Source organism: Schistocerca cancellata, chromosome 9, assembly GCF_023864275.1.
Source record: "Schistocerca cancellata isolate TAMUIC-IGC-003103 chromosome 9, iqSchCanc2.1, whole genome shotgun sequence".
Taxonomy (NCBI): Eukaryota; Metazoa; Arthropoda; class Insecta; order Orthoptera; family Acrididae; genus Schistocerca; species Schistocerca cancellata.
The window spans coordinates 5,262,897-5,287,449 of record NC_064634.1 but is presented as its reverse complement, the minus strand read 5'-3'; the positions used below and the strand labels follow the sequence as shown (position 1 = coordinate 5,287,449).

At 47.2% G+C, this 24,553-nt stretch overlaps 1 protein-coding gene across 1 annotated transcript in view; it reads left to right on the top strand.

The window, feature by feature from the left end:
- Positions 1 to 24,152, top strand: part of LOC126100684 (WSCD family member AAEL009094-like) — a 125,342-nt gene extending 101,190 nt beyond the window's left edge. Inside the window, exon 6 of the mRNA XM_049911301.1 lies at positions 23,737 to 24,152. Coding sequence (XP_049767258.1) covers positions 23,737 to 24,152 — 416 coding nt within the window. The remainder of the gene's footprint in view (positions 1 to 23,736) is intronic.
- The last annotated feature ends 401 nt before the right edge of the window (positions 24,153 to 24,553 follow it).

The window sequence follows — 24,553 nt, the reverse complement described above, 5'->3', positions numbered from 1 at the left end:
CTATAGTGCTAAATGGTCTCAGGTCCTTCGCACACTTCGCACACTTTTCGGCCACTAAATCTTTGTCCTCTTTCAAGATATTTACGGAGTGAGGGAACTGCTTGTCAAATTTGCTCACATGTCGTAAGATACTCGAGGTTCCCGAATAAGTACTTAAGAGCTTTTCACATAGTCTGCATTGAGACACACCTACCGATTTATTTGAAGCGGCCTCATAAACACACGAAAACGTTTCCTATGCGGCACTTGTGCTCTGTTTCGTTACCAGCATGTATTCGCCAGTTGTCAATTTTTTTTCAATCTCACAAAAGTTCGACCTATTCATTGTGCTGTCTCCACCGTTGCGATAAATGGACTGCGGGCTAACTACCTGGCTACTGTAGTCACGGTAGCTTGACATCGCAACCTGTTGTCAGGCGCAGCAAGCTGAGCGGGTCCCGTGAAGCTTGGCAGGCCTGCGGGAACCCAGGTAGCCCGGGCTTGCGGGAGCCCAAGTCGGCCGCATTACCCACTACGCCTCAGTACACGCGCACTCTTGTGTTTACGTCGCGGCAGGCTGACCTGCATGAAAGGTTGCAGAGGAGCTAGGGGCAAGCAGGCTGCAAGGGGAATTTGTACGCCTCTGGTTCCACCAGCAGCGCTGCAGAACCTCCAGGGCGGGCTGCGGGCGCCTCGGCCACACGGGGGCGCCTGCACCGGCTCTGCGCGCGGTCAGTCCCAGCACCGGATGTGCCGCAAGGCGGTCGCGTCCAGGGGGGCGGGCCTGACGACGGGTCTCGCCGCGCCCCACCTGCCTCGCTAACAGTCTGCGCACAGGCAAACCAAACTTACGTTGTGCAGTGTCGGCGTAGCTGCTTCTCGACTACAGAGGTCTTGACAGCGTGTTGAACAGTTTACTCCATACACTTTTACTTACTTTGCTGCACGAGTTTCAGTTTATGTATTATCTCCGTATTCTACTGCGCTCGTTGATCTGCATTAATGAACTGATGCCCACTGAAACTGCTACAGCACTGAGGCACCGTGCAACAAACGTCAAACTGACACGAAATGGACATCACCAAGGGATATGCAAATGGGAAGCGTTTCAGGGTGACCGCACGATGTACATAGGAGTAACGCCATCTACAATATGCTTGTATGACAAGATCACTGAAAATGTCGTTTGTTCGTGAGGAGACAGCGTTGTGCCTCGTGTAACAAGGAGGAACGCCTAGCAGCATGCGTCGGTGTGCGACATCGAGAAACTCGCGCCCTGTCCAGAATGCGGTTCACCGTAGCGCGACGCTGCTGCGCGCGTCGGTCAGGATCGCACGACCGACGTGGGAATACGGAATCGTCAACGTTGTTTCGTCGAAAACCGACATTCTGAGCCCGTGTCTGCGTACGGAATACAGGCAGACCCTTACAGAGAAAAAAACAGCAACCAGACACTTTTTATAATGCTGTTTGTTTATTTAAACAGCGCCGTTATAGGTTTAAAACCGACAGGTTCATCATCAGATGCTTTGTTAACAACAAGATACATTTTACATTAGCTTTCACTTTTTGTTCTCCCAAATTACGATATTTCCTTGGGGTGGTGGTACCCTACTACCAAAGCAAGATGTGAGACAGTGTCTATTTAACTGTAATTGTGCCTCACAACGATTTTAAACGACGTAAACAAATTATTAAAGTGAAGCTGTTTTGGTTACTTCAGTTGAAAAATCTCCGCTATTACGTTCCGGTGCGGACTGCTTGTGTTCAAGCAGCAGCGAAAACTGTATGAAGCACTTTCTTTAAACATACGTATACACATAATCTAAGGCACCAGCGTGGAATGTCACATCCCTTAATCGTGCAGGTAGGTTAGAAAATTTAAAAAGGGAAGTGGTTAAGTTAAAGTTAGATATACTGGGAATTAGTGAAGTTCGGTGGCAGGAGGAACAAGAGTTTTGGCCAGGTGAATACAGGGTTATAAATACAAAATCAAACAGGAGTAATTCAGGAGTAGGTTTAATAATGAATAAAAAAATAGCAATGCGGGTGAGTTACTACAAACAGAATAGTAAACGCATTATTGTGGCCAAGATAGACACGAAGCCCATGCCTTCTACATTAGTACAAGTTTATATGCCAACTATCTCTCCAGATGATGAAGAAATTGATGAAATGTGTGATGAGATAAAAGAAATTATTCAGGTAGTGATTGTCCTCCGTACAGTCCCGACTTGGCCCCATCCGATTTTCATCTGTTCCAGAACCTAAAGAACACCTTCGAGGACTTCACTTGATGAAACAGTGTTGAAACGTCCCCTTAGAAAAATTTATGAATTACTGTGCTGATAAACCTCTTACATCATTTGCTTTTCAAACAGCTGAGCAAAACTGAACGTACTCAAACATTCACTAAAGTGACACACAATACTTTTAGCGCAACGCAATCTGACTTTCAGAAATCCCTACAAAAGAATGGCCCTGACTAACATTAACCTATGCGTTTCACAAATCGCTTACCTCACAAAAATCTTGGTTAGTCGAACTACTGCAATACAGCGAGCGCCACTACTGCCAGCTAAATAAAAGTTCAAACTACGGAAGGCACTAACTACTGATAGGCATAGTTAGCAAATGAAAGATTTTAATAGAGAACAAACAATGTATTTACCCTAATAATCATAATATATATAGCAGTTCATGCCAACCAGTCTTACAAATTTCAAATCTCCGCCATTTCTCTCCCCACATCCACCACTGCTGGCGGCTCACCTCCAACTGCGCAACGCTACGCGCTGTTCACATCCATCTGCCCAACACTACAATGGCAGACAACAATGCAAACTAGCCACAGACTGCACACAGCACAGCCAGTGATTTTCATACAGAGAGCGCTACGTGTCGGCGGCGTTACCAGTATAAGAACCTAAACAGCCTACATATAAGAACCTAAACAGCCTACTTACAGTGTAAACAGAGGTGAGGATGTGGCTCGGTCAAGAAAGTCAATCATTCTACACTGATGCCGTCAACAAACTGGACTCTAGTTCGGAGAAATGTTTCCGCCGCCATGGTGACTACGCTGAGAAATATATATGTAGGCGTGAAAAGTATGGAAGTGGAATGTTAATAAAGTTTGTTTCATTTAAAACGGTTAAAGGGTTTTCACATAAAAATTCGGAGGTATTACTTTCCAGCACGCCCTCGTACATTACCCAGAAATGGGACAAGCGAGGGTGTTACAAGCGATCTGTTTCGTGCCTGAACCGCGCTTCCTCACAACGGAACCTCCCCATCGCACCCCTCCCCCCTCAGATTTAGTTATGAGCTGCACAGTGGATAGGCCTTGAAAAACTGAACACAGATCAATCGAGAAAACAGGAAGAAGTTGTGTGGAACTATAAAAAAATAAGCAAAATATACAAACTGAGTAGTCCATGCGCAAGAGACGCAGCATCCACGAGAACGTGAGCTCAGGAGCGCCGTGGTCCCGTGGTTAGCGTGAGCAGCTATGGAACTAGTGGTCCTTGGTTCAAGTCTTCCCTCGCGTGAGAAGTTTACTTTCTTTATTTTCGCAAAGTTATGGTCTGTCCGTTCGTTCATTGACGTCTCTGTTCACTGTAATAAGTTTAGTGTTTGTGTTTTGGGACCGCACCGCAAAACCGTACGGTTAGTAGACGAACTGACGTGCCTCTCCAATAGGAACCGAAAACATTTGATCGCAAGGTCAAAGGTCAACCGATTCCTCCACAGGAAAACACGTCTGATATATTCTGTACGACACTGGTGACGGCATGTGCGTCACATGACAGGAATATGTTGTTTAGCTGTAGCGTCCCCATACTACGACGCAGTTACCTCGCATCGGACGGACGGACGGACGGACGGACAAATAATTATCTGAAAAAAAATTAAACTTTTCACTCGTGGGAAGACTTGAACCAACGACCTCTCGTTCCGCAGCTGCTCACGCTAACCACGGGACCACGGCGTTCTTGTGCTCACACTCTCCTTGTTGTTGCGTATCTTCCGCATGAACTACTCAGTTTGTATATTTAGTTTATTTTTTTCATAGTTCCATACAACTTCTTCCTGTTTTCTCGATTAATCTGTGTTCAGTTTTTCAAGGCCTATCCACTGTGCCAACTTATAACAAAATCTGAGGGGGGCTGCGATGGGGAGGTTCCCTTGTCAGTTACGATACTTGGACAAAATGCTAGTCCAGCGCCTGTCTTGCCCACTGCGGCTGGACTTGGGCGCTTCGGACAGAGACTATCAGACACTCGCTGACTGCATAGGTGATGGCTGATTGCGTAGTCCAGGCCTACCTGGTGGCCTTTCCAAGTTTCACGAAAAAAAATGTTATTCTGTGTTGAAACTTTATTTTGAAAATTAAGTTCTCACATAATACATTACTCGTATCGGGTGTTTCAGAATAACATTTTAATTATTTGGGTAGAAGTTCCTTACATCAAAACAGCAAAAAATGTCCAGTAAACTTCGGGTAGAAAATGCATACCTTAAGAGCTATCAACACTTGCTCATCTTCTCTACTGTGAAACACGTCTCCTCTACTGAACAAGTGCTCATACCTCTCACGGTATCCTCTTTAGAGCCCATGTTTATTGGACATTTCTTTTCTTGTTTTGGCCTAAGGAACCAGTCCCCCAAGTGTTTGAAATGTCAACCTGAAACAGTCTGTATACCAGTCGAGGCGGCCCAGCCACGCCGGGTTTTATTGCACCACAGATTTTCTGGCAGCCGTTTCACCACGAATCTTTGTTTACACAGTTTGCGACAGCTAGTTCCAATCACACCCTGTTCTCTGGACACGTACTGAGCTCAGCTGCAGTTTTCGCGGAGTTGGCGTTATGATTAGAAGTCTTTAATCTCCTGCTGCCTCTTTCAGCAACTGTATCCCATGCTCTATTCCGCCGTTAAGCGCCGAACGCGGCCACGATGATGCATGCAGTACCGTGTTCAGTCAGCTCCAGTAGATTTGCAGCAGATCGTCACGAGGCCGCCGACTATGGGGGCACGGCTAGTGCCCTCTTGAAAGTTAGTTCCGTAAAACAACACCAGAGATCCACAAACGTATTGCTTGCTCGGAACTCCTCTAGCCTCACGCGGACATGCACCTGGTGCTGATTCTAATATAAATACCAAATTTTTGAGGGAATGTGTTCAATAGAGTGGGAAAATATACGGCACCTCTATACAGATACGTCGCGTACAACTGAAGGCGTCTCTGCTGTAACCAGACGATTCAGAGCTACCGAAGAGGATGTCTAAAGGACGTAAATAGCACAGCTGACGACACGGTTACTATACTGCTAGACTTGCATTTCTGCAACAATTCTGCTAAAAAACCATGTAGTCAACATAATCTACAACTACGTAGTATACAACATGGCAGAACAAGTGGCAGAATCGCCATAGTAAGGCGACCATTATCGGCGTGAGAGGAATGAAGTTGCCGACGTGATGGCGAAGAGAGAAGCGAACTATGCGACAAAGAAACACGATCACGTTCCACACGCAGCCTTGCTCCAGGGAGCCGACTGGAAGAGCAGACTGCGTCTCTCATAGCATGGGGGGTCTCGCCCACAAACAACAGGTGCACCCACTGGAGGCAGCCTGCCACCTCTGTAAGAACATTTACAAGTCTAAATCCCTTTCCGTCAGCCTAAAACTCCGACACTCCAACACCGGACTGAGAATTGTAGTGCTGTGTATCTCAGAATAACTGAACGTGGTCAGAAAGTGACAACCCAAGAAACAACGACTAAAGGACAGAAAGATTCTGAGAAAAGTCTTGAACTCTGCTAGAGATCAGTACAAAATGTCTTTCAGAACATCTTAATCTCTCTTACCACGTCCACCAGTAGTAGATGGTGCGTCCGGAAACTGGAGTGAAGTGCACCCAGGAACACCCGTAGCACCCGTGTCAGGCAGCACTGAAATGACTGTAAGGCGGAAAGCTCGCTAGTTGCTACGTGGCCCGGAATACAATAATAACAACAACAGTGATAATAACAATAATTAACTGCCCCAGTCATATTATACAGGGTGTCCATAAAGTCCCGCTATCGTTTGAAAAAACCATATCGATAGAAACGCTCAGAAGCTCTCCGAGTTTTTTTTTTTTCCTTTGTGGATCTCTAGGAGAAGGCACAATGTGTCATCTGGTATCCAGAATCCAGGTCTGTAAAAATGCTACTGCAAAATTACCGATGCCATATGGAAGGGCACCTTATGCTCGACAGAGTGATAGGACCATTTTTCTTGCCGGCCGGAGTCGCCGAGCGGTTCTAGGCGCTACAGTCTAGAGTCGCGCGACCGCTGCGGTCGCAGGTTCGAATCCTGCCTCGGGCATGGATGTGTGTGATGTCCTTAGGTTAGTTGGGTTTAATTAGTTCTAAGTTCTAGGGGACTGATGACCTCAGAAGTTAAGTCCCATAGTGCTCAGAGCCATTTTGAACCATTTTTCTTCGTAGAGAGGACTATTACGGAAAATGTTTACCTGGATATGCTCTGCCACCGCAGATCGAATAGCTGCTTCACGGTGGTGCACCCCCCACGCCCCCACCCCCACCCTCCCCACATTGGAGTTTCTACGTGTGGGATGTGCCGAACCACACATTTCCTGACAGGCGGACGGTCCCACCGCATCGCCTCCGCGCTCTTCCGACGTTACACAACACTACTCAGCGACACTGCTGTCCTTCATGCAGGAATCGATGAAGCAGTTGGAACGGTACATACTCTGCAAAACCACAGCAAAGTGCATGGCAGACGGTTCGTCCCATTCATTGTACCAGTTATTAGGGTTTCTTCCCGTTTCATTCACGTATGGAGAGCTGGAAAAATGATTGTTTGAGTGCCTCTGTGCACGCTGTAATTATTCTAAACTTGTCCTCACGGTTCCTATGCGAGTGATACATGGCGTGTTGTAGTATATTCGTAGACTCATCATTTAAAGCCGCTTCTTGAAAGTTTGTTAGTAGATTTTTTGGGATAGTTTACGTCTAACTTCAAGAGTCGTCCAATTTAGTCTCTTCATCATCAATGTAACACGACTATTCGTGTTACCCTTCTCTGTATACGTTCAATATGCCCCCTTAGGCCTATTCAGTATGGATCCCACATACGTGAGCAATATTCTAGAACGGATCGAACGAGTGATTTGTGAGCATTCTCCTTCGTACACTGATTCCACTTCCCCAGTATTCTACCAATAAACCAAAAGTCTACCACCTGCATTACCCACAACAGAGCCTATGTGACTGTTACATTTCATATCCCTACGAAATGCTACACGTGGGTATTTCTGTGGGTTGGCCGATTCCAACAGTGACTCATTGATGTTATAGTCATAGGACACTACGCTTTTTGGTCTTGTGAAATGCACAATGTTGCTTTTCTGAACATTTAAAGCGAGTTGTCAATCTTTGGAACACTTTAAAATCTTATCAAGATCTGACTGAACATTTATGCAGTTACTTTCAGACATTACTTCATTACAGATAACTGCATCGTTTGCAAAAAATCTGAAGTTACTGTTAATATTGTCCGAAAGGTCATTAATGTACAACATGAACAGAAAGAGTCCCAACACCCTTCCGTGGGACATACTAGAAGTTAGTTCCGCATCTGACGATGACTCTCCATCCAAGATAAGTAGTCTCTGTTTCCTTAGAAGTTTCTTTTCAGTGATTGCGTACTACGGAGGTTTCCTCCCATCATGAACTGTTCTACTGGGTATATATCTGTCCAGCGAACAGTCAACTATTCTTTTGAATTTGAGCCAGAATTCTTCTACACGCTCCTGCAATGTGCTGAAAGTTTTAAGTTCATCATTGAGATATGACGCTACTGATTTTTTATCTAGTTTACTGAACGTATATATCTTTCTGCTTGTTTTAGTTGCCATCTGTACATCGGTAATCGTTTTTGCCGTGGTCGCTGATACCCGTTTCGATGTCTACATTCTCAAAGAGGTCAGGTCTGTTTGTTGTTATTAGATCCAATATATTTCCATCATGAGCGGGGTTCCCTACCATGTGTTCTAGGTACTTTTCAGAGAAGGCATTTAGTAAAATTTCATAGGATGTCTTCTCATGCCCACCGCAAACAAAACTGTAATTTTCCCAATTAATCGTCGGATGATAAAACTCTCCACTGATGTGATTCTTCACTTTCTATAGTTTTTTAAGCAGCGAGTCTCCACCGATGATTATTCTATGACTGGGAAACTTACGACAAGGGAACTGCAATTTTGTCTAAAGTTTTTCATTACATCAGGAGATGAGTCTAGTGGACAATAGAACGAATTTATGCCCACCCCTGATTCTGAGTCTTGCCCAAAGAATTTCACATGCAGCTTCAATTTATATCTCGGTGGGTTTGACTTTCTTTTCCCATTAGCCTATCCTTTCAATATACAGTTAAATTTTGACCAAAAATCTCACTGCTGTTAATTTCAGGTTTCGACCAGCTTTCTGTGGCTAGTATTATGTGAGCTTCACTGCTTTTCATGAGCGTTTCCAACTCTGGCACTCTGTTGTAAATGCTTCGGCAGATAACCAATAGGACTGCGATATTCCCACCTCCGAGAGGCATTTCTTTCAATCTTACACTGAAACTCCTGGGTATCGTTATCTGGATGCTGCGGGCAGAACTCGAGTAACGCCCCTTATGTTCTAGGAGTGACGAACGGGGGACTCATTGAAATACACACATGAAAAAAGTTTTACATCACCCTGGTTTCCAGAGCTCCTGAAGATAGACGTTGACTGTGGATATTGTATCACAGACACAGTCCCTTCGACTGTTCAGAGATGTCACTAAACCCACCCAGGAAGTAAACAAATGGTTCAAATGGCTCTGAGCACTATGCGACTTAACTTCTGAGGTCATCAGTCGCCTAGAACTTAGAACTAATTAAACCTAACTAACCTAAGGACATCACACACATCCATGCCCGAGGCAGGATTCGAACCTGCGACCGCAGCGGTCGCTCGGCTCCAGACTGCAGCGCCTAGGACCGCACGGCCACTCCGGCCGCCCAGGATGTAAACAACCATGCATGAGCAGTTCAACAAGGGAAGTGTCGAGGAATCTCGGAGTGAACCAAATGGATGTTGTTCTGACGTGGAGGAGATACAGAGAGACAGGAACTGTCGATGACATGCCTCGCTCAGGTCGCCCAAGGGTTACTAATGCAGTGGATGACTGCTACCTACGGATTATGGCTCGGAGCAACCATGACAGCAACGCCACCATGTTGAATAATGCTTTTCGTGCAGCCACAGGACATCATGTTACGACTCAAATGTGCGCAATAGGCTGCATGATGCGCAACTTCACTCCCGACGTCCATGGTGAGGTCCATCTTTGTAACCACGACACCATGCAGGGCGGTACAGATGGGCCCAACAACATGCCGATTTGACAGCTCCGGATTGGCATCACGTTCTCTTCACCGACGAGTGTCGCATATGCCTTCAACCGGATAATCGTCGGAGACGTGTTTGGAGGCAACCTGGTCAGGCTGAACGCCGTAGACACACTGCCCAGTGAGTGCAGCAAGGATGAGGTTTCCTGCTGTTTTGAGGTGGCATTATATGAGGCCGACGTACGACGCTGGTGGTCACGGAAGGCGCCGTAATGGTTGTACGTTACGCGAATGCCATCCTCCGACCGATAGCGCAACCATTCGGCAGCATATTGGCGAGGCATTCGTCTTCATGGACGACAATTCGCGCCGCAATCGTGCACATCTTGTGAATAACTTCCTTCAGGATAACGACATCGCTCGACTGGAGTGGCCAGCATGTTCTCCAGACATGAACCCTATGGAACATATCTGGGATAGATTAAAAAGGGCTCTTTATGGACGACATGACCCACCAGTCACTCTGAGGGATCAACGCCAAATCGCCGTCGAGGAGTGGGACAATCTGGACCAACAGTGCCTTGATGAAATTGCGGATAGTATGTCACGACAAATACAGGCATGCATCAATGCAAGAGGACGTGCTACTGGGTATTAGAGGTACCGGTATGTACAGCAATCTGGGCCACCACCTGTGAAGGTCTCGGTATATGGTATTACAACATGCAATGTGTGTTTTTCATTAGGCCTAGGAATAAAAAGGGCGGAAATGATGTTTATGTTGATATCTTTTCCAATTTTCTGTACAGTTTCCGGAACTATCGGAACCGAGGTGATGTAAAACTTTTTTTGATGTGTGTACTAGCACAACAGGTAAACAGGAAAGTTTGTAAGCTGTTGTGCACATTACAACAAACCACGATGCTCTGTCTGTAATAGTTTGCAAGCAATGATTTTTTGAAATGATAGCAGAATTTTATGGACACTGTGCACCCTGACGGAAACAGAAAAGTGTTACAAAATGAAGCATGAGGCCCATACTTATCGAAGTTGCGGAGATATTAGCCAAATATCGGGTGTTGAATTTTTAAACTTTTATTGCATTCGAAACAGATGACCGTTACTAACATCAGTATGAGTGTGGCTCCTCACAGACGTAATTAAAGTCTTATATTAGTTATGGCAGGGAAACAAACATCCTCCGAACAGCACGTTGGAGAATCTTACACGCGCTTCGTGAAGACTGATGTCTGGAGGTGGCATTCGTCTTCTCTTCGCACCCCGGACGTGTTGCGTTAGTGATAGATCAGCGGACTGGTGAGCAGTTCAAATGGTTCAAATGGCTCTGAGGAGTATGGGACTTAACTTCTGAGGTCACCAGTGCCCTAGAACTTAGAACTAATTGAACCTACCTAACCTAAGGACATCACACACATCCATGCCCGAGGCAGGATTCGAACCTGCGACCGTAGCGGTCGCGCGGTTCCAGACTGTAGCGCCTAGAACCGCTCGGCCACCCTGACCGGCTCTGGTGAGCATTCCAATAGGCGTCTGTAGTGTGAGTTTTGCATTAACCTCCTGGAATATGCCCTGGTCATAAGAGTATGAGAGCAGGGTGATTTATCGTGTAACTGAATTTCAACGGATTCCTTTCAGCACTAGATTACAAACAGTAGAGGGCCTCCAACAACTCCCTGTGGGAACGACAAATATCACTTGTGTTTTACTCAATGACTCGCCGTCAGTCACTGCGAAATGTAATCTTTGTGACGGGAAATCCCGAACGCAGTCACACCACTGAGACAATATTCCATAGGCACGAAATGTTGTATGAAGCCTCTTCCCTCTTGGAAATCTAGAAATATGAAATTAATTTGAGATCCTATGTCGGTAGCACTCATCACTGAGAGAATAAAGAGCTAGTTCTGTTTGACAAGAGATGACAGGAGGGAGATCAGAGGACACTGCCAGTGTGCTACACACAAGCTAGAAAGCAAGTGGCAGAAGTTAGGGATGTGTAGCAGGCTATCACATTGTTTGGTTTAACGCCCGTATGAGGAGTTTAAGAAGGTATGGGCGTGGGTGTGCAAGCTAGTGGGGCACATCTCGAAACGCCTTAATGGTTGCATTGTCACGAGTTACCTTAATCATTACGGCGGACTGCCTTGAATATATTGAAATAAGAGGCTACGCATATAAGCCAAACCAAAAGGTCAACAGCATTCGAGTCCAGCATTGGTGAAAGGCGGCTGCGACCGGCCGCCGTGCAAGTCGACCGTGGCCCGAGATTCCCCGGGCCTCTGCACACAGGCGGCGCGCTGTTACAATGCAGGGCAGCGCCGAGGTCAGACGTAGCAGCGTCCCGCGTACGTCGCGGTCACTACAGGGAAGCAAGGAGGGAGGAAGATTACCGTCTGTATCCAGGTCACCAGGGACGAACTGGTAATGGGGATCGATGTGTGAGGAATTATCCTTTTGAAAGGAACCGTCCCGACATATGCCTTAACTGGTTTAGGGAAGCGACGAGGGAGCTGACCCTAGATGACAGGAGGGGGGATTCGAAACGCCGACCCCCACGTGACGTGCTCTTGTGCCGGCGCTGCCACTGCTTCGGCCAGTCTGCTCTGTCACGCCCACTGCTCACCCGCCTCCGCCGCGCCGTCAGACACTCACCTACCTCATCGCGGAGTAGCAAAGCGACTACGCTAGGTGGAACCCAACTCGATCTTAGCAAATGTCTGCCACATTGTGTAAAAGCTACGCGAAAGGAATCGTTCTCCCTTAAGCAGAAGTTTACTGGAAGTCGCTGGTGCATTGCAGACTTCCGAGCATCTGGGAAAAGTCGCAGGTCACTACAATTTTCAGGATGGGTAGTCTAACAGATGCACGCAGCTATAGGCTTATATCACTGGCGTCAATCTCTTGTGGAATTAGGGAACGTCGTATATTCTCACATATTACGGTGCTTTTGAGAAAAAAGTCTGTTTTATACGAATTGACGTAGATTCCGATCAACAATGATCTCGTAAGATTCGGCGTGCTCTGTTTCTCCACGAGGCCGAAGGACTCAGATAACGCTTTCCTGGTCGATGCCACCTCCTTTGACTTTCGGAAGGCATTAGATGCAGCCCTGCACTGTCGCTCAGTGGACAAAATGCTGTCTTCAGGATTCTTAAGTCCTTAATACATGAAAATCCACACGTCCTTCTTATGGAAGCGAAGCTAAGGATGCAAAAACAGCCTTGGGTTATGCCGAAGAAGTGCTACGAGGGCTCTAGTCTTCACCACGTACAGCAAATAATCCAGTGTGTAACTTCCAGTCGTCTTCAGAGTGTGCGTTGATGAACATGCTCTTACGGACAGGAACTGTGCAAAGCCAGAATAAGCTAGCTTACAGTGCTGGCGGAAAATCGCTACAAACAATAGCAATCGAACACTGTGTTGTCAGACGTCGTGGGAGACCTCCTGACATCGTGCTGCACGGCCCAGTGCAGCGACTCGACGTGGCATGGACTCAATAAGCCGCTGGAAGTCTCCTGGAGAAATACTCACCCATGCTACCTCTATAGCCGTCCATAAATGCGAAAGTGTTCCCAGTGCAAAATTTTGTGCACGAGCTCACCTCTAGATTATGCCCCCATAAATTTCATTCGCGTCGGGTAATCTGGGTAGCCAAATTATTCGCTCGAACTCTCCAGAATGTTCTTCAAACTAACAAAAATAGTTCAAATGGCTCTAAGCAGTATGGGACTTAACGTCTGAGGTCACCAGTCCCCTAGATTTAGAACTACGTACACCTAACTAACCTAAGGACATCACACAGACGGCTGGAGTGGCCGAGCGGTTCTAGGCATTTCAGTCTGGAACCGCGCTGCTGCTACGGTCGCAGGTTCGAATCCTGCCTCGGACATGGATGTGTGTGATGTCCTTAGTTTAGTTAGGTTTAAGTAGTTCCAAGTTCTAGGGGACTGATGACCTCAGAAGTTAAGTCCCATAGTGCTCAGAGACATTTGAACCATTTGACATCACACACATCAATGCCCGAGGCAAGATTCGAACCTGCGACCGTAGCAGTAGTGCGGTTCCGGACGAAGCACCTATAACCTCTCGGCTACAGTGGCCGGCTTTCAAACTAATCCCGGACACTTGTGGCCTGGTGACATGGCACGTTGTCATCCATAAAAATCCCATCGTTGTTTGGGAACATGAAGCCCATGAATGGCTTCAAATGGTCTCCAAGGAACCGAACATGGAGAGGACGGGATCCATTCCACGTGAAGTCAGCCCACACCGTTGCTGAGTCACCACAAGCTTCACGTGAAGTCAGCCCACACCGTTGCTGAGTCACCACAAGCTTCACGTGAAGTCAGCCCACACCGTTGCTGAGTCACCACAAGCTTCATGTGAAGTCAGCCCACACCGTTGCTGAGTCACCACAAGCTTCACGTGAAGTCAGCCCACACCGTTGCTGAGTCACCACAAGCTTCACGTGAAGTCAGCCCACACCGTTGCTGAGTCACCACAAGCTTCACGTGAAGTCAGCCCACACCGTTGCTGAGTCACCACAAGCTTCACGTGAAGTCAGCCCACACCGTTGCTGAGTCACCACAAGCTTCACGTGAAGTCAGCCCACACCGTTGCTGAGTCACCACAAGCTTCACGTGAAGTCAGCCCACACCGTTGCTGAGTCACCACAAGCTTCACGTGAAGTCAGCCCACACCGTTGCTGAGTCACCACAAGCTTCACGTGAAGTCAGCCCACGCCGTTGCTGAGTCACCACAAGCTCGCACATGGCCTTGTTGATAACTTCGGTCCTTGCTCCGTGGCGTTCGCACCACACGCGAACTCTACCATTACCTCATACCAAATGGAACTGGGACTCACCTGACCGGACCACGGTTTTCCAGTCGTCCAGAGTCCCACCGATATGGTTGCGAGCCCAGCAGATGCGCTGCAGGCGATCTCGTGCTGTCAGCAAAGGCACTCGCATCGGTCGTCTGTTTCTGTAACCCATTGACGCCAAATTTCGCTGCATTGTCCTAACGGATACGTTGCTCGTACATCCCACATTGATTTCTGCGGATATTCACACAGTGTTGCTTGTCTATTAGCAGTGACAACTCTACGGAAACGCCGCTGCTCTCCGCCGTTAAGCGAAGGCCGTTGGCCACTGCGTTGTCAGTAGTGAGAGGTAATTCCCGAAATTTGGTTCCCTCGGCACACTCTAGGTACTGTGGATCGCGGAATATTGAATTCCCTAACGATTTCCGAAATGGAGTGTCCCATTCCTCTGGCTGGAACTACCATTCCGCGTTAAGTGTCTGTCAGCTCCCGTCGTGCAGCCGCAATCAAGTAGAAACCTTTTCACATGAATCACCTGAGTACGAATGACAGGTTCGCCAATGCGCTGCCATTTTCTATCTTGTGTACACGATACTACCACCATCTGTGTATGCGTATATCGCTGTCCCACGAGTATTGTCACCTCAGTGAAGAATTCCATGAGAGTCCGTCCTGTGGGACAAATATGGAATAATCATATAAATCTTTATGTAAGAATAACAGATGCCAGATTGACTTTCATTGCAAACGTCCTGAGCAAAATGTAGTTCATTCGCGGAAAGAGTGGCTTGCAAAACACTCTTTCGACCGATTCTTGAGTAGTGCTTGTCAGTCTAGGACGGCTGACAATGTAAGAATGACGGCAACGCTTTGGGGGGGGGGGGCGACCAAAGAGGGGTGCCTCGTGTAACTGAGACTCCCATGTCAAACTGTAGTGGCTGATCCTAATAGTAGACGTAGAGGCAGTCGAAGCTTTGTTCATCCGTGGTTTCATTCGTGGCGTCATAATAGAAAACATCCTAGTATTTGCCTGTAGTAAATTAGGGAAACGACGTAAAACCTAAATCAGGGTGGGTGAATGAAGACTGGAGCCTCCACGCTCCCGAATACAAGGCCAGTGTGTTTAAAACAGTACCACATCGTTCGGTTCATCCCTATTATATCATACTGTTTTGGAAAGAAGTTATTTAATAAAGGAAAAGGCTATTGGTACATTCTTAATTCTTTTCTCACTTCCAGTCTCTGCACACACACACACACACACACACACACACACACACACACAACGCAAATTATACACGCATTATTTAATATTGTAATATTACACGCAGTATCGGCGTACATCTGGAGCACGGCGACGATGTATGGTTTCCAGTTTGTGTTCCCCTTTACTAACATGAAAAACAGTGTCTGCGTCCCTTCAGAGTGAGTGAGATGTTGGGCTGTGAAAGAGAGTCAGGTGTCAGTAAATGAAATGACGGTGTCGGTGGAGAACACAGGCAGCTAGTCACCGAGAGAAGAAAATATTGGGCTTGGTCAGGAATCGAACCCGGGAGACTGAGATGGTGCTGCTAACCACAAGACCCTGAGCTGCGGACAATACTACACATTACACAGCTTTTGGAGTAAGGTTTTTCAGAAAAAATACATAATATTAGTCTGTTGCATGAAATGTTACTAATATTATCTTTATTATCATTTACTTTTTACGTTTTTCAGCAAAAAATACTGTGCGTTATCTAAGTAAACCTTTAGTGGTTGAACTGTATCACTTAACAAGTGCCGAGTGGCGTGGCGCAGTGGTTAGCACCCTGGACTCGCATTCGGGAGACGACGGTTCAATCCTGCGTTCGGCCATCCTGATTTAGGTTTCCCGTGATTTCCCTAAATCTCTTCAGGCGGATGTCGGGATGGTTCCTTCCAAAAGGGACGGCATATTTCGTTCCCCATCATTCCCTTATCCGAGCTTTTGCTCCGTCTCTAATGACCTCGTTGTCGACGGGACGTTAAACACTAATTTCCTCCTCGTCCTACTTATCAGGTACTTTTTAACTGTCCTTTTAAATAAGTTCGTTTCAGTAAACTCTTTAATATCCTTCGCAATTTATTGTAGTTTTATTGCTGGGTAAAAAAATCATGTTTTGAGTTTTATGTAAATCTAGTCTCTCTTTGTAAATGAAGTCCAGTCTGGATCGTGTTTCATGGTCACAGATAGAGCTGTTTGTGCAGTAACCATCAGCGTTTTCTTGGCGTGTACAGCTGATTGGTAAATGTACTCACATGTCGTAGTTAAAATCTCGAGAGATGTTTAAAAGAGGTGAGGAGCTGTGCAACACGGAGAGGTTTACCGTTGCAATTCAAAGAGTATAGGTTCCAAGAAGTCTCAGAGAAATACGAATTGTTATTGACAGGCGTGACTTCGCGCACCAAATGGATAAAGGAGGGAGGGGGAGACTGGGGCAGAGCGAAGAGAGTGGTACCAGAAGTCTGCCCCCCCCCCCCACCCCCTTGCCACAGGCAACATACATGCAGCAAATCAGCTGCGGTCTTGTAAAGAACCATTCGAACAAGCGCCTGGAGGAATTTACGGAATTTACTGAAATCCTGAGCCTTGAATATCCTGAGAGGAGTCTGAACTATTTTCGTCTCATCACTGGCTGTCGTCAGTTAATTTTCGCACCGAAACGTAATCATACGATCTACTACCGATCTCTACATACAGGCATCAGAATGCGAGAGTCAGAAGAATTATGCACGGAAGAGCAGTGCCTTTAGCCACCAGCTGCCAGTATACAAGGGGTGGTGATAAGATTTAAGGTATAACGGCGAAAAAATTAAGTTCTGACCTTAAAACCCGTGACAATGTTAGTCATTTTACTCCAGTCCCTACAGCGTCACGGTGGACGTGCCCGCGTTTGGAGGCTCCGAGGATAACGAACGTTGCCAGACTTTTTTTTTCATTTAATCACATGTGAAACCCATCGCCTTGACAACTAAGGTGAGTTGTTAGGTTACTGAATTCAGTATACATGCAGCAAGTCATGGTCTCTTAGCCGTTGCAGCCGCTCACAAATATTTTGTTTGCGAGTGACTGCACCGTTTCCCGTCGCTAGCCACGAGGAGGCGCACCAGATCTTCGTTATCACATGCTGCATACGTGGTTTAGTGTTACTTTGCAAAAGTATTACGAAGTTAATAAACTTTTAACAAATGTATGAAAACAAGAAAAAAAGAACATATTGAATTAAAATCGATATTGCATTAAAAATAAAAAAAATTGTAAAAAAATTGTAAATTTTGAAGGAGGAGGAAGATACACTCCTGGAAATTGAAATAAGAACACCGTGAATTCATTGTCCCAGGAAGGGGAAACTTTATTGACACATTCCTGGGGTCAGATACATCACATGATCACACTGACAGAACCACAGGCACATAGACACAGGCAACAGAGCATGCACAATGTCGGCACTAGTACAGTGTATATCCACCTTTCGCAGCAATGCAGGCTGCTATTCTCCCATGGAGACGATCGTAGAGATGCTGGATGTAGTCCTGTGGAACGGCTTGCCATGCCATTTCCACCTGGCGCCTCAGTTGGACCAGCGTTCGTGCTGGACGTGCAGACCGCGTGAGACGACGCTTCATCCAGTCCCAAACATGCTCAATGGGGGACAGATCCGGAGATCTTGCTGGCCAGGATAGTTGACTTACACCTTCTAGAGCACGTTGGATGGCACGGGATACATGCGGACGTGCATTGTCCTGTTGGAACAGCAAGTTCCCTTGCCGGTCTAGGAATGGTAGAACGATGGGTTCGATGACGATTTGGATGTACCTGCACTATTCAGTGTCCCCTCGACGATCACCAGTGGTGTACGGCCAGTGTAGGAGATCGCTCCCCACACCATGATGCCGGGTGTTGGCCCTGTGTGCCTCGGTCGTATGCAGTCCTGATTGTGGCGCTCACCTGCACGGCGCCAAACACGCATACGACCATCATTGGCACCAAGGCAGAAGCGACTCTCATCGCTGAAGACGACACGTCTCCATTCGTCCCTCCATTCACGCCTGTCGCGACACCACTGGAGGCGGGCTGCACGATGTTGGGTCGTGAGCGGAAGACGGCCTAACGGTGTGCGGGACCGTAGCCCAGCTTCATGGAGACGGTTGCGAATGGTCCTCGCCGATACCCCAGGAGCAACAGTGTCCCTAATTTGCTGGGAAGTGGCGGTGCGGTCCCCTACGGCACTGCGTAGGATCCTACGGTCTTGGCGTGCATCCGTGCGTCGCTGCGGTCCGGTCCCAGGTCGACGGGCAGGTGCACCTTCCGCCGACCACTGGCGACAACATCGATGTACTGTGGAGACCTCACGCCCCACGTGTTGAGCAGTTCGGCGGTACGTCCACCCGGCCTCCCGCATGCCCACTATACGCCCTCGCTCAAAGTCCGTCAACTGCACATACGGTTCACGTCCACGCTGTCGGGGCATGCTACCAGTGTTAAAGACTGCGATGGAGATCCGTATGCCACGGCAAACTGGCTGACACTGACGGCTGCGGTGCACAAATGCTGCGCAGCTAGCGCCATTCGACGGCCAACACCGCGGTTCCTGGTGTGTCCGCTGTGCCGTGCGTGTGTTCATTGCTTGTACAGCCCTCTCGCAGTGTCCGGAGCAAGTATGGTGGGTCTGACACACCGGTGTCAATGTGTTCTTTTTTCCATTTCCAGGAGTGTATATACCGATAGATGGATAGAAGTCGTGCAAAGAAGAGTAAAGACAAAAATTCTTTCGATATAAAGTGAGGATTGAAATATCGAGGTAGATATCTAGTGGTTACGGGAAAGAGAGAGTTAGAGATCCAGAGCTATATAGAGGAATATAGAAAGTAACGGGTTTCCTTTCCCCATAAAAGGTACGATAGCACGAAAGGTGTGAGCGTATCGTACTCATGTGTTCATGCGATGTGCAGGAAAGTTTATATAGTACTATGTGTGTGCCCTGCAAATGTGCTGCGCTCTATTATTATGTTTTTAGCATATTATTGACACACACATTTAGTAAAGTATTTACAATGGTGATATCTGCTGATAGACACATATAGTACATTCTTCCAATAATTACATCATTTCCTACTACTTGGCTCTGTATTGTATACCACAGCAAAGTTCTACTTTCTGTTTCACGATAGTTTATCACATGTCCTAGTCCTTAGACTGATTTCGTGTATATGCAGTATTATACTTTTATACATTGTATACTTCCATAAAACAATGCTGACATATTAATTTTATGTTACCTTCAAGGATACAGAACACATATTAATTACATATTACGAGGACTGCTTTCGTCATCGTCATATGGGCTCAGCCCCTGACGCGACGTCACTGGTTACCCGAGGTTAGCGTAACCGCTAACATGGACCGCAGCCGTCACGCCTCTGACGTGTTAAGGCTGGTGGCTGTGACGTACGTTCGAGACCTGCGTCACTTTACCACGGAACACGATGAGGCGAGACCGATACGGAGGGTGCCCGCCTGTTGCCCTGGGCAGCAGTTTTTTCAAATGTCTGGAAACGTCGGGTGAGGCGTTGGCAAACTGAGGTGGGAGACTGGCTGCAACACCGCCAGTCGGCACAGAGCCGCAGCAGTGCGTGATGACGTACCGATCGACATGTGTCAGTCGAGCTCAGTACCCATCTTTTTGATTTGCAGCTCCTTGTATTGGGCGTGTTTGCAGTTAAAATTTTTGGATATGAGGTCCGCCAGTCACGCAAAACACCGCTTTTCTCAGTACCCAATCATGTTTAGGCACCACTGTGCCACCATCAGTGGGTTTTCGTTTTTATTTATTCTGTAATGTGAGCATTTTTGTTAAATGATTATAAAATTATGTGAATTTTTAGTTCAAACAACAGATCGTTTCTTTTTGTAAATACCTTTACATTTGGTGAGCATGAATTTTCTGGATCACTTTTGTGTTAATTATTACAGGTAGCTTGCCATCTGCAACCAAACGATGTTGTCGAGAAAAAGTTCTTGTTGGGAGTTAACCTATCTTCTAGAATGTAATTTAGTTTTTCGCGATGTTTTCGCGGCTATTTTCGTATTTACTTACGTTTTCGTGTGGCAAGCAGTTCCATTCTCCGCATCATGCTGAGATGCTGTGATGCATATGTAACTATAACAAGTATTTCCCACAAATAACGTAGGAAAACACTTTTCACTACACCAGAACACAGTGTGATTGTCGTTTGTTATGTGTCCCAGTCCAGTCAGTGTTCATTTGTTCACCAGAGAGTTCGGCGCCAAATTTGAATTTTATTTAGAGTTTATCTTTGTGTGTGTGTGTGTGTGTGTGTTTTCTGTGTGCTTCTTAGCTGTGTGTGTTGTCTTTTATATGTAAATAGTGCGTCTTTGCAGATTTTACTGTATCTATTTTTCGTGTGTGTGTGTGTGTGTGTGTGTGTGTGTGTGTGTGTGTGTGTGTGTGTGTATCTGTATGTGCGCGTGTGTGTGTTGCATACGTGCGTGTGCGTGTGTGTAGACTTTACCTGTTTTTGCTGTTTTTGTTAGTAAAGTTCCTTTAATGTGTTAAATAGTGTGCCCTTGCAGAGTGTAGTGTATTCGTTTGAGACCTGTTTTCCTTCTGCTATTGCCTTCTGCATATGGAAGTTTTCCTCACTGGTCATTTTGCTGTATAGGCTGTGGCTGGGTTTTAGCATTCTTAAGTCTGTTTCTATTGTGGTTGGGTGGTGATTGTTGGCTCAGTACGATTGTGTGCCCACCGGTGTTAAAAGCAGCTGTTGCAGTCAGGGTCGGCAACTCGTGCCCTGCATTTCTACATCTACATCTACATCTACATGATTACTCTGCAATTCACATTTAAGTGCTTGGCAGAGGGTTCATCGAACCACAATCATACTATCTCTCCACCATTCCACTCCCGAACAGCGCGCGGGAAAAACGAATACCTAAACTTTTCTGTTCGAGCTCTGATTTCTCTTATTTTATTTCGATGATCATTCCTATCTATGTAGGTTGGGTTAACAAAATATTTTCGCATTCGAAAGAGAAATTTGGTGACTGAAATTTCGTAAATAGATCTCGCCGCGACAAAAAACGTCTTTGCTTTAACTACTTCCATCCCAACTCGCGTATCATATTTGCCACACTCTCTCCCCTGTTACGTGATAATACAAAACGAGCTGTCCTTTTTTTGCACCCTTTCGATGTCCTCCGTCAATCCCACCTGGTAAGGATCCCACACTGCGCAGCAATATTCTAACAGAGGACGAACGAGTGTAGTGTAAGCTGTGTCTTTAGCGGACTTGTTGCATCTTCCAAGTGTCCTGCCAATGAAACGCAACCTTTGGCTCGCCTTCCCCACAATATTATCTATGTGGTCTTTCCTACTTAAGTTGTACGTAACTTTAACACCCAGGTATTTAGTTGAATTGACAGCCTCGAGAATTGTACTACTTATCGAGTAATCGAATTCCAACGGATTTCTTTTGGAACTTGTGTGGATCACCTCACACTTTTCGTTATTTAGCGTCAACTGCACCTGCCACACCGTACAGCAATCTTTTCTAAATCGCTTTGCAACTAATACTGGTCTTCGGATGACCTTACTAGACGGTAAATTACAGCATCATCTGCGAACAACCTAAGAGAACTGCTAAGATTGTCACCCAGGTCATTTATACAGGTTGTTGCAAAAAGGTACGGCCAAACTTTCAGGAAACATTCCTCACACACTAATAAAGAAAAGATGTCATGTGGACATGTGTCCGGAAACACTTAATTTCCACGTTAGAGCTCTTTTTAGTTTCGTCAGTATATACTGTACTTCCTCGATTCAAAGCCAGTTGGCCCGATTGAAGGAAGGTAATGTTGACTTCGGTGCTTGTGTTGACATGCGACTCATTGCTCTACAGTACTAGCATCAAGCACATCAGTACGTAGCATCAACAGGTTAGTGTTCATCACAAACGTGGTTTTGCAGTCAGTGCAATGTTTACAGATGCGGAGTTGGCAGATGCCCATTTGATGTATGGATTAGCACGGGGCAATAGCCGTGGCGCGGTACGTTTGTATCGAGACAGATTTCCAGAACGAAGGTGTCCCGACAGGAAGACGTTAGAAGCAATTGATCGGCGTCTTAGGGAGCACGGAACATTCCAGCCTATGACTCGCGACTGGGGAAGACCTAGAACGACGAGGACACCTGCAATGGACGAGGAAATTCTTCGTGCACTTGACGATAACCCTAATGTCAGCGTCAGATAAGTTGCTGCTGTACAAGGTAACGTTGACCACGTCACTGTATGTAGAGTGCTACGGGAGAACCAGTTGTTTACGTACCATGTACAGCGTGTGCAGGCACTATCAGCAGCTGATTGGCCTCCACGGGTACACTTCTGCGAATGGTTCATCCAACAACGTGTCAATCCTCATTTCAGTGCAAATGTTCTCTTTACGGATGAGGCTTCATTCCAACGTGATCAAATTGCAAATTTTCACAATCAACATGTGTGGGCAGACGAGAATCCGCACGCAATTGTGCAATCACGTCATTAACACAAATTTTCTGTGAACGTTTGGGCAGACATTGTTGGTGATGTCTTGATTCGGCCCCATGTTCTTCCACCTACGCCGAATGGAGCACGTTATCACGATTTCATACGGGATACTCTACCTGTGCTGCTAGAACATATGCCTTTACAAGTACGACACAACATGTGGTTCATGCACGATGGAGCTCCTGCACATTTCAGTCGAAGTGTTCGTACGATTCTCAACAACAGATTCGGTGACCGATGGATTGGTAGCGGCGGACCAATTGCATGGTCTCCACGCTCTCCTGACCTCAACCCTCTTGACTTTCATTTATGGGGGCATTTGAAAGCTCTTGTCTACGCAACCCCGGTACCAAATGAAGAGACTCTTCGTGCTCGTATCGTGGACGGATGTGATACAATACGCCATTCTTCAGGGCTGCATCAGCGATCAGGATTCCATACGACGGAGGGTGGATGCATGTATCCTCGCTAACGGACGACATTTTGAACATTTCCTGTAACAAAGTGTTTGAAGTCACGCTGGTACGTTCTGTTGCTGTGTGTTTCCATTCCACGATTAATGTGATTTGAAGAGAAGTAATAAAATGAGCTCTAACATGGAAAGTAAGCGTTTCCGGACACATGTCTACATAACATATTTTCTTTCTTTGTGTGTGAGGAATGTTTCCACCCTGTATAGATCAGGAACGGCAGAGGTCCCAGGGCGCTTTCCTGGGGAACACTTGATATCACTTCAGTTTTACTCGACGATTTGCCGTCTATTACTACGAACTGCGACCTTCCCGACAGGAAATCGCACCCTGTATACCCTAAATCACCTACCAATTTACTGTATACGCACAATAAGTAAAATTTCGTAACTAGTTCTCTTCTCCGCTGCAGCTGTTTCGTTCGCCCGACTGCACACCACACTCTTTCGTTGTCCGCACAGACTGGGAGTCGTTCGTGCGGTCGATGGTGGCCAAGTGGCGGGCGCTGAACCTGGACTGGCTGCGCAACTTCCCGGGCGAGCTGCTGGTGGCGCGCTACGAGGCCCTGGCGGCGGCCGACGCGCCCGCGCTGCGCGCCCACCTGCTGCGCCTGCTGCGCTTCCTGCGCGCCGACGCCGCCGTCTCGGCGCAGCAGCTCGCCTGCACCGTGGTGCGCCGCGAGGGCATCTACCGGCGCCGCCGGCGCGCCGCCGCCGACGCCTTCGACCCCTTCTCCGAGGACATGAAGCGCGACCTGCGCGCCGCCGAGGACGAGGTCTTCGCCGCCATCCGCGACTTCCAGCTGCGCCAGCAGCGCCTCCTGGGCGCCGGCGCCGGCGCCGACCCCGGGCCCACGGCGCAGCCGCCGGGCAGCTGATGGCCCGCCGTCCTCCGCTTCCTCTGCTCCCAGAGTCCCTGCGCCCCTCTGTACGTGACAGCCGGACACCGGTCCCAACTGAGGCTGCGACCGGACGTGGTATTCTTTTCCCCGAAAAGATGCTCTTCCATCCGCCGCCATCACTCGGTGACCTGTCTACTTTGATTTCCTAGCGTGGAAACGACTTCGTGTAGAGTGCAACTTTGGCACCACGGTGGTGCCTGGCGTCCGTTCAGAATCTCAAACACGCGACGAGACATCTCGTTTGCAGCATCAGATTCTTTTACTTTGACAAATTTTACCGTCGGTTTTACTGTTATCCGGGCAGTCTGTTTCCCACTGTCTCGAGCCCTATACTGCCGTGCCTACGACGTTACCAAAACCACTGATGCTAGCCGAGA